Source organism: Salvelinus fontinalis, chromosome 2 (assembly GCF_029448725.1).
Source record: "Salvelinus fontinalis isolate EN_2023a chromosome 2, ASM2944872v1, whole genome shotgun sequence".
Classification (NCBI taxonomy): domain Eukaryota; kingdom Metazoa; phylum Chordata; class Actinopteri; order Salmoniformes; family Salmonidae; genus Salvelinus; species Salvelinus fontinalis.
The window spans coordinates 76,561,781-76,580,089 of record NC_074666.1 but is presented as its reverse complement, the minus strand read 5'-3'; the positions used below and the strand labels follow the sequence as shown (position 1 = coordinate 76,580,089).

The 18,309-nt window shown below is 39.7% G+C and overlaps 3 protein-coding genes across 4 annotated transcripts; 1 reads left to right on the top strand and 2 right to left on the bottom strand.

Moving 5' to 3' along the window:
* Nucleotides 1-289: 289 nt before the first annotated feature.
* On the bottom strand, nt 290-2,421 carry LOC129826527 (transmembrane protein 205-like). Of its 2 annotated transcripts, none has more exons than XM_055887372.1 (4): nt 2,314-2,421; nt 1,649-1,757; nt 1,332-1,495; nt 290-1,153 (listed from the first exon to the last, which is right to left on the bottom strand). In XM_055887372.1, exons 2-4 carry the CDS (start codon nt 1,746-1,748, stop codon nt 851-853), a joined length of 567 nt encoding a protein of 188 aa, XP_055743347.1. In that variant the 5' UTR covers nt 1,749-1,757; nt 2,314-2,421; the 3' UTR covers nt 290-850. The 2 variants fall into 2 exon arrangements, with proteins under 2 accessions (XP_055743347.1, XP_055743357.1); XM_055887382.1 differs by having other exon boundaries at nt 2,262-2,398.
* Nucleotides 2,422-5,326: 2,905 nt separating this feature from the next.
* Nucleotides 5,327-7,618, top strand: LOC129826537 (transcription elongation factor 1 homolog). Its single transcript, XM_055887394.1, has 4 exons — nt 5,327-5,413; nt 6,571-6,700; nt 6,821-6,891; nt 7,050-7,618. The coding sequence occupies exons 2-4, from the start codon at nt 6,585-6,587 to the stop codon at nt 7,112-7,114; spliced, it is 252 nt and encodes an 83-aa protein (XP_055743369.1). The 5' UTR covers nt 5,327-5,413; nt 6,571-6,584; the 3' UTR covers nt 7,115-7,618.
* Nucleotides 7,619-7,729: 111 nt separating this feature from the next.
* LOC129826512 (calponin-1-like) lies at nt 7,730-17,119 on the bottom strand. The gene is made up of 7 exons (XM_055887326.1): nt 16,830-17,119; nt 12,005-12,126; nt 11,725-11,791; nt 10,943-11,080; nt 10,684-10,800; nt 10,335-10,481; nt 7,730-10,155 (listed from the first exon to the last, which is right to left on the bottom strand). Exons 1-7 carry the CDS (start codon nt 16,887-16,889, stop codon nt 9,916-9,918), a joined length of 891 nt encoding a protein of 296 aa, XP_055743301.1. The 5' UTR covers nt 16,890-17,119; the 3' UTR covers nt 7,730-9,915.
* Nucleotides 17,120-18,309: the final 1,190 nt, after the last annotated feature.

Below are 18,309 nucleotides of genomic sequence, written 5' to 3'. Positions count from 1 at the left end.
GCTTCTGTCCAGTTATCCATTAGTGATATTTTAACTTTATTAATACATCCCTCTCCTCCCAGGCTTGCCAGCAAAGCACTGGTCGGTCCATTTATTCAAAGCTGTGTTTTTTTTTTTAACGTGACGTCCATCACAATAATGAAGTTAGAACCAGTCTGTTCCAGGAAGTGGGCACTAACTGTGTGGTCTGGTCTCAATATGTTGCATGTTATTGACCCTGTATTGCACCTGATTTTCCAAAGAAAATGCTCAAACTGTAGGAGAGTGCTTTTCCTGATTCCATCAAGGGTAACAACTCAAACTGAACTTTATTTTTTCTTGTTTCAACATCAATGTAAAATGAACAATAGCTGTAGGGAAATCAAAAACAGGATCACTAACATTAACACTTTTTTTTTTTTATCATGTACTTTGAAAAATATAAATCGATCTTTATTACATTCATCCTTTCCCGGTTTGACAAGGGAAAGACCAGAAGTCCTTTGACATTGTGTGCTATGTATTCTATTGACAGGTGAAACAATTATATTAAAAAGGCACATTTAAAAAAAATATGGTTAAGCATTATGTTTGGGGGCCGTATGCATCAAGCGTCTCATTAGGAGTGCTGAACTATGATCCATATGTAATATGCCTAAAGCTGCATTTACACAGGAAGCCAATTCTGATATTTTTTCCCCACTAAGTCTTTTGACCAATCACATCTTTTCAAAAATTTTCCAGAGCTATGTAATATTATTTGTGATTTAAAAGGCAAAAATCCCTCCTACTCTGAGACACTTGATACATACATCCCCTCATTGACAGACAATATGAAAACTTGTCACCAAACACCACATATACACAATCTCTAAATGGTGTGTAAATTGAGAGCTGTGTACACTATGTTGGTGGTTGTGCAGATAAACCCAATCAGGTTGCATAGGTTGGACAGGCCATGATAGTGGCCAAAGGTGCTCTTGTAGGCCTTGTACTTGGGGTCCTGCTCTCTGAGTTTGGCGTAAGCTTCCCTCTGGCTCCCTATCCCTATTTGGTTCCCCAGGCCATGCTCCTGCTCCACCTCCCGCAGCTTGAACATGACCTCTGTGGCAGACGGGCCGAACCACTGTGCGTTTAGACCTGCCATGATGACTGCCAAAAAGTACAGGGCCATCTATGGGGGAAGAACAATTTTTATTCAGAATTGTCGATGACATAGGTGACGTCTATAATGTAGATACAACCATTACCTAAATCAGAAATAATCTTAACATTTTGATTGCGCAATCTGTAACGCTTCACCGGTACAGATTGAATCCTGCCCTAAATTACAAAATAGAATGTGATATGACCTGCAGGCTTTCGTGCCAATCCAGCAGCTCTCTGGGGTGGTAGACTGCATACACAGCAAGGCTGACAAAGTTGCTGCCCAGTAGGCAATAGAAATAGACAGGGAACAGCTTGCTTTGCACCAGCCCAAAGGTGTGCAGTGTTACCTGCTTCACCAGTGCAAAACCTGTGGGTGGGAAAAGAGATAATGTAAGTGAGAGAAATGGGGAGACAAATACTGTGCCTCATTCTTAATCTTGGCTTCTTTTGATATGCCACTTCAAGTGTTAGCAAAACCCTACAATCTAACAGATTTCCTCTGCTCATCCCCTATCATCACCTGCTATAAAGGAGACCCACAACTGCATTCCCCATGCGAAGGACAGCACCAGCAGGTGCAGCACTTTCACCAAATCTGTAGGCTCCCCTTCTGTGACCATGGTATTAATCTGGGGGACAAAAATAGGAAAAGTCCCAGATAAATGTTAGCAAGCAAACCAGATAATGAAACGTATTAATTTACAACAATGGGGACATAAAACCAAAAAACACATGCCCACCCAAAATCACGAATTCAACAAAGACCTTTTGAAACCACTTAAAACAGCATAATTTGATGACTGGAAAGTGGTCCGTCTACACGTGCAAACTTGATTAGCATGCAAGTGATAGTGGCTTCGAGAGATAAGTTCTGACCTGTTTACTAAGACTAATACTAAAGTTGGATAGCTAGCTATCTAGTTAACAAAAATTCTAAAAACGATACTGTTGAGGATTAAATAATTAATTCAATATCACATTTTGGGAATTGGAAACCATGAGTAGAATGGCATTTGTCAGAAACTACAAATGTCGCTAGCACAACCCATAGTAACTCGCTAGCTAGGTGAGTTACACAACTGCGCAGAAGTAGTGTTGCAGTGCATTCCAAAGAGAAGAAAGTGGCTTCTTACTTGTTTGTCTTTCTTTTTTCCTTAAAAAAATACTCTACTGAAAAATAACTACCTGGATGTGGTATGTTGACTGAAGGGAAACTCTCTTTTCGCAACTCCCGTTGATCGAACACTAGAACAACACTTCCTCTCTCAAACGTCAATTTCCATTAACCACGCCCCCAAGCAATATCTACAAATCACATTATCAAAAAATGAATATTACGTTAAATTATAACCCACAAACCAATCATCAATGAGATAGAATGTATCCCCGCCTTGTCATTGTGACACCGTTTTTATCCACCCACTTACAATTTACTTAGCTCAGGTCAGTTGACATGGACGACAAGAGGGCCTTGGTGAGTTGGCACTCAATGTCATACAGTACCAAAATAGTTTGTTAGAAGGATTTTCAATACAATGTCGATTGTTGTTTCAGTGTGAACCACCGCCCCTTACTGCTGAAGGTGTGTAAGTGTTATTGTGTCAATGTGATCATCAGAAAGTAACATAACTTGACAATGCCTGGTGTAATACTCCATGGTCATTGTTCACCGACTTTCTTGAGTTGTCTTCTAGTAGCAGGAGGTGAATCTCAGGAGTCTCTCCGAGATGTGGAAAGAATTAGGTCACAGGTTAAAACACAAGCCAAGGTGACTAACTGCTTCCTGTAGAATGTAGTATTTTTCCCATATTCACGATTGTCTACTGTTTTATTTGATGGCTTGTATTGGTTACTGTTTTATTCAGGGGATATTGTTTCAATTAATATTTGTTGTTTTGTAGACTATTGATTCCCTGTGCAAAACTCTGTCCATGCATGAGGCAGAGAGAACCCAGAATCTCAATACCATGGCAGTCCTTCAATGTAAGGAAGGACACAACACAATCACGCCTGAAACACACCTGACTCTTGATTCCCTGATTATTATTATTTTTTGAATGCATGGGTTACTCTTTACTTGAGTTGAACCCTCTGTCATAAGGGCTAAATAGCACTGTCATAACAATGACTTAAAGATGACATAAACTGTCCTCCTGTCCTTGTTCTTCCAGCCGAGGTGCGCCATTTGGCTGCACATGTTGCCGCCCAGCACTTTGAGGAGCGTTTTGAGGGCCTAGGCTGTGAGGTCTCCACTGAGCTCCACTACCTGCGCAGTCTCATGTCCCACTCTCCCTGCTCCTGTCCTACTCTCCAAGCCTCCTGCTCCAGCACTCACCCCTCAGACATCCAGAGGCAGGCTGCCATCAACCACATCTCTCAGGAACTCTACCACAGGTAGATCTGGATAAGGCAGTCTCAAGTGTGGTGTGGTGGGGATACTTTGGTGAACTACACTTGCATGATGATAAGTAGACTTTAGCTCAGTGGGATAATGCAGTAATAACATGTAATTCCCTCTCCATATTTTTCTGTGTATGTTGTCTGTTTCTTCAGTCGAAGAGTCCTGTGGGAGCAGATTGCTGAGCTAAGGGAGGAAGTCCACAACTTTCATGGCCTGCTTAGCAAGGTTAATTTTATGTTTTTCAGAACAAGACCCCCTTCCATGATGTTGTTCTAATGGAGGCTTTTTATAAACCTTACTCAAGTTTTCCTTTCCTTTTTAGAAAAACTAAGAGATGAAACAATGCGCAGATTGACAGAGAAATACTGCAAAGATATGGTATTTCAGAGCTCAACATTTCTCTCCCCCAAATCACTTTGACCTGAATGATTTCACTCATCAAACAAATTATACAAACTTTACAATTGAAACAATCTTCTGAACTATACTTGAGCTAAAATGATTTGGACTGCTGAAGCTTATTCCATGTCATGTGACATGTTCTGGAATATGTATCTATCTGTCTCCATTTTCAGTGCTTGGAGAGCAGGATTGACAGCTATCAGATGAAGGACGACACACTCAAACTGCAGAGGCCTCAGCACATGCTCAGGTTAAATTTAAGTTGAAAGCTCTGGGGTGAGGTTAGAGTAGACGAGCATGGCAAGCAATCTGACAGACTGCTATTACTAAAGGAATTATGATGATGCATCCTTATAACAAGTGTTCTCCCCTAGGTCAGATGTTTCTGAGTTACAGAATAAGATTCAGACTATAACAATATCGAAAGGCAAGGCTCCCAATAAAACGGGTAAGATATCTGGTAATTAACTTTCTGTTGATCCACAAAAGATACAGCATTTGCATTGAAATACAAAGTGTATTTTCCTGTTTGCTGAGATCAGTTTTTATTGATAGATCAGTTTTTATTGCTGTGTGCATGGTCTCTTGCATCGCACACTAGGCCGAAATGAACGAATAGGACAGAGGGTTATGCCAGCCACTTCAGATTCAGATTCAGGCAAATTGGAACATGTGCCAAAGGAATGACACCAAAGATTAAAGTGGAAATTAACGTGTCTGCCAGGTAAATGAAAGCACACAAATAACATTCTTTGCTGTTTCTCATCTATTACTGACAACAGTAATTCATGTTATCATCTAATTAATAAGCACACTTAAATTGATGTATATGTTAAAAGGGTAAACACATTAGAAGTGAATTCTTCATTTTGTCTCTGTTGCAGAAGGTTATAAAGTTCATAGCTGGAATCCTCAATCTACTTTTTGCCCTACCTTGTCTCACACTGTCTTCTTTATGACAGCCAAATAAAATAACATTTGGTCTACACTGACAATAATTTTCTGTTTGAGTTTTGTGCATTCAACACATTTCTTTATCAATAATTCAGGTAAAAGGCTGTTTTTTTTAAATCAATAATTATGTACTGTAGACTATTAAACACAGGAGGTTGGTGGCACCTGCATTTGGGAGGACAGACTCATAGTAATGGCTGGAACAGAATAAATGAAATGGTAATCAAACTCATTAATACATTATTTCCATGTTTTTGATACCATTGAATTTATTCCTTTTCAGCCATTATTATGAGCCGTCCTCCCCTCAGCAGCCTCCTGTGGTAGACTACATAATCAATGTATATATTTGAATTATTTAGGGATTGTATCAAAGAGGTATATAAATTCTGAGAGGCGGGTTGATAATTTGTTTGACCAATGACAACCCTAAAATGCGCCTTAATCTTCCAATCAGATGAAAGAGTTCCGAATAATTTCCGGATACAATTTCTATTTGTTAGCGTCATTACTTGGGTCACTTATCTGGTAAGAAAATGCTTAATCCAGCGTGCTTTACTATATGGCTAACATGCAAGCAACTAAATTATATATACAGCTCGATTTTAATTTACATGTGTGATTCTCCTATTTTTTTTTTTTTGTGCATAGCTAGCATATTACAAATCCAGCGTTAGTTAGCTAACACAAGCTAACTTTGTTTTCCTCGCGCTCTAACGTTACTAGCTAATACTATCTAGCTGCCTCTTCAGAAATCATCCCAAAAATAAACGGTTCATGCAATTAACAATATTGTTGGAAATGGACTTATAGAATTTGCAGGACGTTTTGTATAAAAGGCATTATTGTTGAGCTCCTATTTTATAGCTGCAAGCTATAAAAAAGTCCATGCGCGATGGCGGGGAATTTATCTACTACACACTTGTGTAGTGTGAACATGGCTCCAACAAGAGAATAGTAACGTTAATCATCGACATCTGACTTTTTAAATGATCGAAAATAAAATATCATTTGAATTTATGTGGAAAATACGGTTAAAAATGTGTTTGTTTACACAATCGTGATGTATTAGCTCGCACATGCGTACTAGCAGATGGTCTATAGCGGCAGAATATTGATGCATTTATAACATCTCGTAAATTTGCAAATAGGGGCATAGGATTGGGGAAAATAAATTTCAACGCACCTCCAACTCGTAATTACTAATGGGAAACTTTACTGTCATCCCTGTGCTCCAATTTGCTCTACTGCCCATATGATGAACTCTGTCTGACATCAACTACTAAGGCCAATACCTCGATAACAGCAATTTCAGCAGTTAAATTCAACAACAAAACATGATTTATAAAAGTGTTATTTTAACACTAATATGTCTGAGCATGAAAGCTGTACTTTTTCGTTCATGGTTGACACAGCTTGTTTGCCATTAACCAGCAATCGGCATTCTCAACGAGTTCATAGCACATGAACCCGCACATTCGTTGTTCGCAGTTTACAAGTAGTATTTTCCGAAATTAGGCGATGAACGCAGCATATGACTTTGCCCAAAATCAAATGAATATCATCACCATACACTAGATATAATATATGCTAGCTAACACGATTGACCTAATTATTTATTGAATTTGACCGTCAACAGAACTTGTTTTGTAAACTCAGAAAAATGTAGCTATTGTATTTTACAGATTATACATCGAGAATGGGACGCCGAAAGTCAAAGAGGAAGCCACCTCCCAAAAAGAAACTGACGGGTAACTTGGACACCCAATTCACCTGTCCCTTTTGTAACCACGAGAAGTCCTGTGATGTCAAAATGTAAGTTCGCTTGGTTGTGTTGAACAGCATATGGTCTGGCTGTAAAATATGATCACTGATTACATGTTGATACATATCCTAACACCCTATCCAAATGCACATTTTCTTTTCTCTTTTCAGGGAACGCACTCGAAACACAGGAATAATATCGTGCACCGTCTGCTTGGAAGAATTCCAGACCCCCATTACTTGTATCCTTTCGATTCTTTGATTGGATCACTATATTCACATATCTACACACCATATAGCTCCCAGATTGGCTTGTGCATTTGTAAATAAATACAATTTAAAAGCCAAGTCTTTACAACTGTACCTTCCAAATGAACGTTTCCTTGACATTTGTCCCCAGATCTTTCAGAACCAGTGGACGTTTACAGTGATTGGATAGATGCTTGCGAAGCAGCCAATCAGTAGCAGTGGTCCCCCTGACTCTATTCCTGTCTGACCTCACCCCTCATTCCCTATGATGGGTCACATATCTCTGGCTGGGCCAGGGCTTTGTCAAGTAGTGAATGTGGAGAACAAACAAAGACAGATAACATATCTGTGAAATCTTCAGTGTCTACACACTAATGGATTTGATATGAAGAAAGATACACTTCCTGTTCTCCCTCTGTGGCAGGGTGGGATGGGGGTAGGGCAATGAAATGTCCCAATGGTCCTGATCTTTGAGAATACCACTAAGTTTCAAACCACCTCATAATTTGTTATGTTTTACAGGCAAGCCTGTTGGTGGATATGTCTTTAGACTTTGCTAAGCTGCCATATCCCTCTTTTAATGGAGCAAGTAGATTTCATTAGTAAAAATTTAAAAGGGGTGATTCTGTAGTTTTTTTGTTTGATGTCATGATTTTTATTTCAATTGTTTTCTTTTGTATGGGAATGACTTGAACAATAAACACATCAATGTAATTCACACCTAACTGCATCTGTCACATACTGCTGAAATGGTTAAAATATCTAGGAACAAATATGAATGAAAAATAATCCGATATGGCCTGGTGACAAGTTTTGCACTCACAACCCAAATTAAATTATTGTAATTCTGATGTGATTTATTGTATTGCAGCTAATTTCATTGTAAGTGAAAGCCAAATAAATACAAGATTTTCAGAATACTGAACAATTGATAGTCTGAACAACATTGACACACATTTTAAACCAGAGAGTAATATTGCCAATTGTATTTTGGCTAGACACTGTTGGCTCTCATTCTAAACTAAAAATATTTTCTTAATGCACAACTGACTTCGTATATATCTATTGGACATGTGACAATACAGAATAAGTTAGGTGCTTTAATAAAAGACACCTCTTGTGGCGCAAATGACTTTTACCTTAAATCTGTGGAATGTAGTTTATTTTTTTCAAATGTTAAAGGGATTTCAAAACACTAGGTGGCACACTAATGTAGGGGGGGAAATGACACATGGCATTCAGATTATGAGCTCAGCATCAAACAACGTTCCCTTTAAAGTATTAAGCCTTCAAAAGTTTGACAAATCATCACTATAAATTCCAGAGGTCAGAACCTCAGGAGGGACTCTATTTTATGTAGCTTTATCTCCAATACTTCCTATTTAAAAACACATCACAATACCACCCAGTAACCGATATCAAGACCTTTCAATTTTATCTTAAAGGGATAGTTCACCCAAATTAAAAAAGAATGTTGTTTTCCTTCCTGTAAGCAATCTATGAACAAGGTATAACCAATCCATGCTTTGTACATGAGCATGCAAGGCATAGAGATGTGTTCTGTGGAACGTTGCAGGTGCAACAAAGGAAGTGTCTGATCTTGAACAAACCTCTTAGCAAGCAAACTAGCCTGCTTTTCAAAGGTTTGGTCAAGCATGCACAGTTTAATGTTTAAACCATTAGCAGCTGTGTTAGGCTACATTATCCCGAGCATAAATATGTTGCAGACTTATGCTATTCATTTGCGACTGCTGGTACAAGGTGATTACTTAATGAATCCACAGAATGACTGTCACATCTTGCAGTGCTCAAAATCACATTACATTCAAGATCTGCGGTGGGTACACCATATCATGTAGTAGTTAGTGATACAGGGTCTGTTGTATTGAGCTATGACTAAGTGGACGTTAATTAGACCGTTAGCTCGTGTATAACAGCGTGCAGATGTTATGGCTCTCAATGACCTGACTTATCCGCCTTTCTTCTAGTCATAAACTATTCTATCCATGTACATATTCAACAAGGTGATGCAAAGTGCAAATAGCGCAGCAATATATTAAAGCTGTGTGCCATGGAGACTATAGGGGGATTATAACTTGTCTCATGCAAACTGGCCTATATGACATCCACATTAACATAGCTGACACAATGGCAAACATTTAATCTGCATTGTTTACCACTAATGAAGTATGCGAGACATGTTGAATACTGCTAATAATACTAAAAAGATTCAAATCTATTGGCTTTTCATGATGCCTACAGGGGCTCACATTAATTCAAGTATCAGGTTTGAGAACCCTATTACTGATCTTCTAATGATTTAAAGAATACTAGAAAAAACATTCCATCTGTGGTATAAAATGGCTGGTTGGCAGTCCTGTGAGCTAGAGCAGGGATTTTAGCACAGCGCAGAGGTGCATACACAGGCAAAGTCATAAGGAATACATCTGATCAAAGCTTCTAGTCCATGTCCCTGTGTCCTGGAAGACTCAGTCTGATTCTGTGGGCCCCGAGTCATCCAGAGGGATTGAATCCCAGAGCTGACTCCTGTTCCTCAGGGGTTAAAGGTTAACAGCAACATGTCGGTCACTTCTTTCCATTCAATGAACTTTTTCCTGTATTCTCAATGTTTAAGCTTGATGGGGGATCTACAACTGAAAATCAAAAATGTTATAAACTATAAAAGATCTATAAATAAAAAATGATTAATTAAGGAATTGGGTCTCTTGACATTAATAGTATTTTTAGTATTTATTTTCATCGTATTTGAATAGAAAAATCTCCATTGCAAAGGGAGAGAGGTGTGTGGGCAACTACATTAAATTGATTTTAAAAAACAATATCAAAGAGATTGAACCAGGCATAAATCCCCTCAAAGGACAAAAATGATTTGAGTGGTTGATCACAAAAAAAACAGCAAGGGATGAGGATAATGAAAACAGTAAATAACAGTTTGGGTGCTCTTGCTGGTGGAGAGGGGTTATTGAGAGGAGGGGACTGGGGTTATCCTGTTCTCTTTAGTCATAGTACATAGTACCGTCAAACTCAGCCCTCTCCCCGTTGTTGATGAATTCATCAGGGTTGGAGCAGTACTTGTTGTCGTAGACCTGCCGAGGGAGGCCATATGTGGTCATGCCCTGTTGGGACGCCATCTTGTTGGTGCCCATCTGCAGTGAGACGGTGGAGGTGTCGCATTCCTCCAAGCCCAGACTCTTGTCATAGATGTGTCTCCTGGTGCCAGGGGCCGTCATGCCAGACTGAGAGAGGAAGAAAAGCAGGGGAGGATTAGATATAGGCTACAAAGTGTAATATTTTATATCATATTAATTGCTTTCATGATAGGCAGAGAGAGGGAAAACTCCCAAGATGTACAGAATGTTAGTCAATTCTATCTCTACCAGAAAATATCTATTTGTGACATCAAATGGCGCCCCACCTGGTTGGCACCCTTATTGGTGCCCATCTGGAGGCTGATGGTGGATTGGTCCAGAGGGTTCTCCATTCCCCCCCTCGGGTCGTACAGGTGACGCCGTGTGCCATAAGATGTCATGCCCTTCTGGCTGGCAAGTTTGTTGGTACCCATCTGGATAGGCAGGCAAAGGTAGTGCACTGGTTATGCCTGAACTATAATACCATTAAAACAATCCTATCGGCCAAACTAAAAACAAATGAAGGTATATTATAAAATGCTATTATAACATGCTGCTACTACTACTTATATTACACATGTAATAACAGTGATATCTTCGTGTATAAGGTGTATATGATACAAAGACTGTTGTGACCTGCAGGCCGATGACATTGCGCCCTTCCTTCAGCATGTCTGGGGCAAAACGGCGCTGGTGTGCTGTTGCATACTTCACTCCCATGTCATGCTTGGAGTGGAAACCTTTGGACTGGGCCTGGTGAAAGAGGGGAAGGTTAGAAAAACAGATTATGGATCCTCACGTGAAGTAGAAGTAGGTTTCTTACAAGCCACTGACAATACTTTCTACATACAGTACTGTACAATGTACTGAGATTCCTCTATGGGTTTCCACTCACAATTCCAGCCAGGGTGATGAGCGTGCTCTGGACCTGGGTGTAGTTGGTATTCTCAAACAGGTCGTTGGCCTCAAACAGATCGTATGGTTTCATACCATAAACTGTGATGGCTCGGACAAAATTGCCAATGTTTTCCAGCTGGGCAATGAAAAGGAAGAAGAATTAGCCAAGAGCAAATGGTCCACTGAGGTAAAAGCAAGAGTACAAACAAAGAGGACACCAGTTACTGAGTTATTTGTTATTTTGATATTGTCATGTTTCTTTAAATAGTCATTCTATTTGAGACTCAGGACTTCAAAATGATCAGCTTTCTGGGTTTTTCTTCAAAGCCCTACTCACCAGTTGGATAACCTTTTTCTCTTTTATTCCTGACAAAGGGACCACCACATGTGAGTGCATTGATTCTTAGTAACATTGTATGTCATGGATGATTCTTTGGAAGTGCCTCAACAAACACTTAAAAGTGCTGTTTTCTTTTTGAGTCTCATATAAAGAGATCTGAAGACGCACGCTGAGATGTGCCTCATTAAACAACGTAGCTGCAGCTTGGAATGTAAATAAATAAACACCATGCCAAGCAAAAGACTACCTATCTGGTTACATATTTTAGCGAGTTCAGTGATGAAAGGTATGGAGTGGAAAAAACTACTGACTCTTGGCATGCTTATGCTGCTCAATACTATGCAAAGTATCTATAATAACTATAGCCTACTGCACGTCATGATGGACATGATGTTATATAATAATACAAAAACAATTATTCTGTCTCAGAACAAGATTACCTGATGCCAGTTTTGAGGGGAAGTGTTAATCTTTCTCACAGATCCTGGCTGAAGTGTGTTGATAAGTCTACACACAAGGAAAGAGAAAGCACAGAACAACAGTCAAAATACTGTTCTGACTTTGAGTGGCCCAGTCATCATTAACAGTGGGGAAATGAATGACACTGAACGATATTGGAAGCAAAAGAAAGTCATATGGTGATATGACACACAATATGCTCTGCCATTCTACATGACATTCTGTATGGCCACAGTACTGAGGAGAGTATCGCTGACTCACTCGCACAAGATGACCCCATCCTTTAGGTTCTCCATGAAAGGATCAGCGATCTTCTTGCCTGTTACGTCCTGGATCCACAGCCTCAGCTCCTCCTCCTTCTGGGGGTCATACTTCTGGGCCAACTGAAGAGGCATTCGGAAAGTTTTCAGACCCCTTCACTTTTCCCACATTTTGTTACATTTCAGCCTTATTCTAAAATGGATGAAGTTATTATTTTTCCTCTACACACAATACCCCATAATGACAAAGCGAAAACAACGCAGTGAAGGGGTCTTAATACTTCCCAAATGCATTGTAAATGTGTTGGATTTGACTGCATCCTAACATCTGCAGACACTCAGGTTAATGTCTTGTAACTGTCAGTTCTGCTGACGAATGCTGATGAATGATCTTGTGACAGGTGCTTGGCTACCAGAAAAATACAAATGATCTTACAACAAACTGTAACTATAGTAAAAGAGCCATTGAAGTATGATATTCATCAGAGCTATTATCCCTCCTCCCTTTTCCTTTCTCATCTTGTAACAGAGGGATAACATTCCTCTCCACTTTCCTTTGAAAGCCTACCCATTGTAATAAAACCTAAAGATGAAGATTAGAGTTAAAAAACAACAGGAAGAAAATGAAAAATGTCCATGGGACATTCCTGCATGGAGAAACACTGATTCTCCGCTTCCTTGTATTTCCCTATTGGCACAAACGCATCCCCCTAATACCAGAAATTCTATGGTGGGTCTGTAGCCCCCCTCTCGCTCTGCACTCTCTCCTTTTCTGAATGTTCTGCTCACTCACAGTCTGGGAGAGGGCTTGTGAGACCAGGAGCCAACACAAACAGGTATTTCAAAGCAGCAGGGTTTGCGTAGCTTCCAGTCCATCACACCAAACTTGGGAGAAACAGCTCTCCCTATTACTCCTCCCTGTGCTCCTTCTCTCCCTCTGGGTTTTCCGGAATCTGTCCTTTTACAGTGAGGCGATCTACTCAGGCAAACCACATCTGATAATGAGATGCCAAGACCTGCAGACAGCACTTGCATCCAGCCAAGGTATTTGGGTCAGAGTTTCATTTAACTGTGTCAGGAGGTCAGGAATGTAATCAGAACGGGTTCATTTATTTAACAATGTATACGTCTTTGATGCCAAAATTGGCACCTATCCATTGATTCTATCAGTGTTTTTCATGTATGAACTCAGTGGAGAGAATATAAATTAAATCAGCGTAGGCCATGGCATAAGGAATAAAATGGTTTAAGTTGATACAAACAGGGGTGAAAGTAGGACGGAACGGTCCAGTATGGAGTACTGGCAAAATAAAGAGTGGGTTTACGTCATACCGGTAAAACATGAACCTATCACAATAATTAAAACAGATTTCAAGAAAACTGTTGGCTATCACACTATTTATCATACCGCATGTCATTCGCATGAAAAATTTGTGAATTTTTGAAAACTTGTGGAATACGCTCCAAAATGCAGTGTGGTTTAACAACAACACTGACATTCTGATAAGGCAGAGATGAGTGAACAAGACCGAGATGCACGCGGACAGCAGTATACACATCAATTCAGGTTACAAGACTTGTATAGGCCTAATGAAGGACAACCACCGAATGTCATTCGGAACACTTTTTGGTGTTTTGTAAGTGATGTATCTTTGCATTTATCAAAAGGCACTGCTGTATGGATTCCGGAATTATTTTAGCGTGGAATAGCGTAATAGTTGGAATAGTAACTGAAGTCTGGACACTGACTGTAGGCCTCACATGTCGCCTATTATAATGTTAACGCCTGCAGAATTAAGTGTTCCTCTCAGTAAAATTATAGACCAAATGCTAATTTTGTCTCCGGAACAGGAGTGGAGAAATACGATTTATTTATTTCAGCATTTTGAGAGAATGAGATTGAGGCTTTTAGGGACCTGTTGTGTAGCCTTAAAGTGCAATTTTCTTCAGCTACATAAAAGCTGACAGTATTTCATTTTCAGCCACATTAAATATGCATCCAAGACGAACTGAAATACTATCAGAAACATGTTGGATCGTTTTCACAGCTTTTCATTTCCTTTAAACCGGTCAAACAGATGCATTCTCCCTGGTCCCTAAACGTCCTCGCTCCGTGAGAGAAGCAGAAATGAAAGAGTAACTTTAACTATGTCACCTATACGGAACAAAGATTTAAACGCAACATGCAACAATATCAAAGATTTTACTGAGTTACAGTTCATAGAAAGAAATCAGTCAATTGAAATAAATTCATTCACCTGACTAGGTAGGGACGCTGGGGATGGCATAGGCCCACCAACTCGGGAGTCAGGGAGTCAGGCCCAGCCAATCAGAATGAGTTTTTCCCCGCAAAAGGGCTTTATTACAGACAGAAATACTCCTCAGCACTCCCACTCCCCCTCCTCAGACGATCATGCAGGTGAAGAAGGTGGATGTGGAGGTCCTGGGCTGGCGTGGTTACATGTGGTCTGCGGTTGTGAGGCCAGTTGGACATACTGCCAAATTCTCTAAAACAACGTTGTAGGCGGCTTATAGTCAAGAAATGTACATTAAATTGTCTGGCAACTGCTCTGTTAGATATTCCTGCAGTCGGCATGCCAATTGCATGCTCCCTCAAGACATCTGTGACATTGTGTTGTATGACAAAACTGCTAGTGGCATTTTATTGTCCCCAGCACAAGGTGCACCTGTGTAATGATTATGTGGTTTAATCAGCTTCTTGATATGCCACATCTGGCAAAGGGGAAATGCTCACGAACAGGGATGCAAACAGATTTGTGCACAACATTTTAGAGAAATAAGCTTTTAGTGCATATGGAACATTTCTGGGATCTTTTATTTCAGCTCATGGAAAATGGGACCAACACTTTACATGTCGCGTTTATATTTTTGTTCAGTATAGATTGTAGTTGATGCACTGATAATTCTATCGATTTATGCCATCATTAGCAAGGCTTTATCTAGTATTCTAGATAAGCATCAAGTAATGACAGAAGAGGAGCTGTAAGGATCTAATTATAGACAAGTTGACTAACAAATGTAACAAAATAAAAAGCAGAAAAATATCTAAATATATCTTAAAAACTATTCCCGCACCCCCTGTTGTTCAGACGTCCATGAGTAACTTGCGCAGGTAGCCTACATTAGCGCTTTGAAGTAATTGATTGACACTCAGATGAAAACACATGACAGGTCATGTTTATGACACATTAAAAAATAGGCTAATACATTTTAAAAGTTAAAGGACAATCTTTACTATTAGGCCTGTAGAGATTCTATTAAATTAATAGGGATTCTATATGTAATTCTATTATTTTCTTTAAGTGTGTACACACCCAGGAGGTCCCTGTAGCGGGAATACATTACATTTACTTTTAAATTTACATTTACATTTACTACATTTACATTTACATTCACCCCTGGATGCAAACAATCATGTTGAAGGTTGACATTCCAGTGAATCCACAAGGCTTTGTTCTGTCTGCCTCTCCTCTGCCTCAACAGGGTTTTGTCATTCCCCACTGGAGTGTAAATTGTTTACAGAGAGACACTTGCTCAGGTTGTAAGACAGAGCTCAGGGACACCTTAAAAGGAGGTTTAGGTTGCTGACGTACTTGTCTATCAGTCTCTGGAGTATATCCACTGTCATCGGATGTCATACCATATATATATATATACTGACTGATACACTATTGAATATGACCTATTTCTATACTACAGCACTAATGACCATGGTGGCCAAGTATAAGGACATGTTTGTTTGAAGAGTGCCCCTATGAAAGTATTGTCATTGACAGACATGGAGTTGGGAGTTCTAGAATATCCTGGGATAGTTATTGACCCCATTGGCAGAGTTATGCTGTGTCCAAGCTGAACATGGGTTGTCAGCAGTTATAACACACACACACACATATTGTGCATCACTGTTATTGCACTGTCACTGAAAATACAATCTCTCCCAAACATTAGTGGATGTTGATAGCACAGTCGCCTACATGGTAGGCCTACAGTAGCTGGTCCATAGACTCTTGGTTGGTGTTGATGACTCATTTAGTTCTCGCTTAGACTTTAAAGGGGCAATCTGCAGTTCAAACAATAACAAAGCAGACAAACCGCCACTGATTTGGTAAAATAGCTTAGGGATGGGTCTGTAGAAATGTAACCACAGATTGGTTCTGATGATGGTGTAAGAACAAGGAACTAAGCTAATGAAGGATTTATAAGTCATATTCTTCAAGAATCAATGGGTATCATGAATTTAAAAGTCCAAAATGAATGTAGCGATCACAGATTGACCCTTTAAAAAATATATACATACTGGTAGCCTTCTAGAGACACCTTGAAATCAGGCCTTGTCGGCTCATCAGGGAGTAATTATGTCATTGTGTTCTGTGACAGACAGGTTAGGTGATATCACCTGTAATCTAAACGACCCAGTTCGAAGTTATGAATCAGAGACAATTGGTTTGGATGCCCTCACATATTAAACGATAAAGTAAACTGCCATTTATCAGTATAGGCCTAGGCCCTAGACCTAATGATTAATCCATGATCACCATTGACAGTCCAATTTGACAGTCCAAAAAGCCTATTCGACAAAATCTCCTAACAGAAAGCAAAAATATATTATTGGCCCTCGATAAACCATTGGTTCCCCCACAACTAATACATCTGAGAAGATGCACGTAGGGACAAGATATGCGAGCGTCAAGTGCGCACCTTCCTGAGCGCGAGCATTCTCTTGGCCCACTGATGTCAATTACGCAAAGACCCCATTATTTTCATTTCAATTAAAAGGAAAGCTACATGACATGCGAGATACATACCTTACTTTTGACCTCAGCAGAAAGTCCGAAGGATGGTCCACCTTTGAAATTCTTTGACATAGTTATCTTTGATTATTCACAGAGGAGATTTTAAAATGGTGAAATACACCCCTCTATCCTGGCACGAGAAAACCCACAGCGAAGTCCTCTTTCTCCCTGGACTCCAATGGATATGACAGACCCGCGGATTCAGATTCTTTAACGTTCTTGCTCGCTCTGGTGAGGCTGTGGACCACTTTGCAACACTTTTCTCAATCTTTTTTAAACTCTTCCCATCTGTGGATTTCTGGAGTACGGCGCGATTGGCTAGGGCCACCATCCAATCCCGACGTTGCCTCTTCCTCTGGGTGATGTCACCAGTATGGCATTAGACTCACTCAGTGTCACTTTTTCCACCTTAAGGGGAATTGGATGTTGGATGGATGATCCTTTTCAATTGCCTAATTTTACTGCATCCAATTTCACTTTCATTACCAAATGAAATAAATATCAAGCACATCACAAATTCATAGACCTATAGCTATTATTAAATAGTTGAGGGTCTACCTCACAATCACAGGTCAAGGTAGACCTTTAGAGTTTTGAATTACACATTTAACTTTATATTTATACAAAGTATTATAAAGTAATATTTATACATGCTGCAAGGTGTTTCATTACTGTGGATGTAGATCCTATTTAACATAATTATTTGTCAGGCCTGAAAGTATTCACCCTCCATCATAAACCTGAAGAAGCTTGGTTTATATTGTTGGGCAAAGAGGTTCAAGACCAGTGTAACCCTAATTACGGTCATAGTCAAGGATGGTAAGAAAGCAGATATTGAAAAGGCTAAATGGATACTTTCTCACTTGATCATATTTAATTGATCACTTTCTTATGTAAAATGATTTCAGTATGAATAGCAATATGATTCATCCTGATAATAATACATTAAATGTATCCCAAATGTATTTACGTAGTGATTCACATTTTATATGTATTCTTCCTTTACCATTTTCAACCCTGATGCTTTACAATTCCTGTATTGGTTTTTCCATAACAAACTTGGAACTAAATACTACAATCTACTTTAAAAAAATACATTGATATCTCTTTGAAAAGAAGCCAAGAAAAGTGCTAAACACCCTTGTTGGCAAGTGTTTTTCTACCATCTTGTCATACCTATACAACACCCCCATACACCCCCTATACCCACACATATAGTATAGTGTGTTCCATAGACTTTCATTTGAGATCTTTGCTCTGACCTATATGGCTTGGGGGCCTGACGTCACTTGGAACAATGTTTTCCTCTTATACCCCAGTGTTTCACTCCACTGCTCTGCTCGTCCACAGGCAGATGACAAGGGAATGGAATGCAAAGCCAGCGGGCTGTGGAGTGTCAAAGGGGTACAGGCATCATGCTGCTCTCTGGGGAGCAGTGCTGATTCACCCTACTGCTGTTTGTCTTGTCTCATTTTCACTCTCGCACACATAT

Bases quoted from the DNA above. Each gene is read 5' to 3' on its own strand.
- LOC129826527 (XM_055887372.1), bottom strand. From the start codon at position 1,748: ATGGTCACAGAAGGGGAGCCTACAGATTTGGTGAAAGTGCTGCACCTG. The intron at 1,496-1,648 runs GTGATGATAGGG...TCCCACCCACAG, and splicing joins GTGGGTCTCCTTTATAGCAG to GTTTTGCACTGGTGAAGCAG. The intron at 1,154-1,331 runs GTCATATCACAT...CTTCCCCCATAG, and splicing joins ATTGGCACGAAAGCCTGCAG to ATGGCCCTGTACTTTTTGGC.
- LOC129826537 (XM_055887394.1), top strand. From the start codon at position 6,585: ATGGGACGCCGAAAGTCAAAGAGGAAGCCACCTCCCAAAAAGAAACTG. The intron at 6,701-6,820 runs GTAAGTTCGCTT...TTCTCTTTTCAG, and splicing joins AAGTCCTGTGATGTCAAAAT to GGAACGCACTCGAAACACAG. The intron at 6,892-7,049 runs GTATCCTTTCGA...ATTTGTCCCCAG, and splicing joins ATTCCAGACCCCCATTACTT to ATCTTTCAGAACCAGTGGAC.
- LOC129826512 (XM_055887326.1), bottom strand. From the start codon at position 16,889: ATGTCAAAGAATTTCAAAGGTGGACCATCCTTCGGACTTTCTGCTGAG. The intron at 11,792-12,004 runs GTGAGTCAGCGA...CCTTGTGTGTAG, and splicing joins GATGGGGTCATCTTGTGCGA to ACTTATCAACACACTTCAGC. The intron at 10,801-10,942 runs GTGAGTGGAAAC...CTCTTTCACCAG, and splicing joins TCATCACCCTGGCTGGAATT to GCCCAGTCCAAAGGTTTCCA.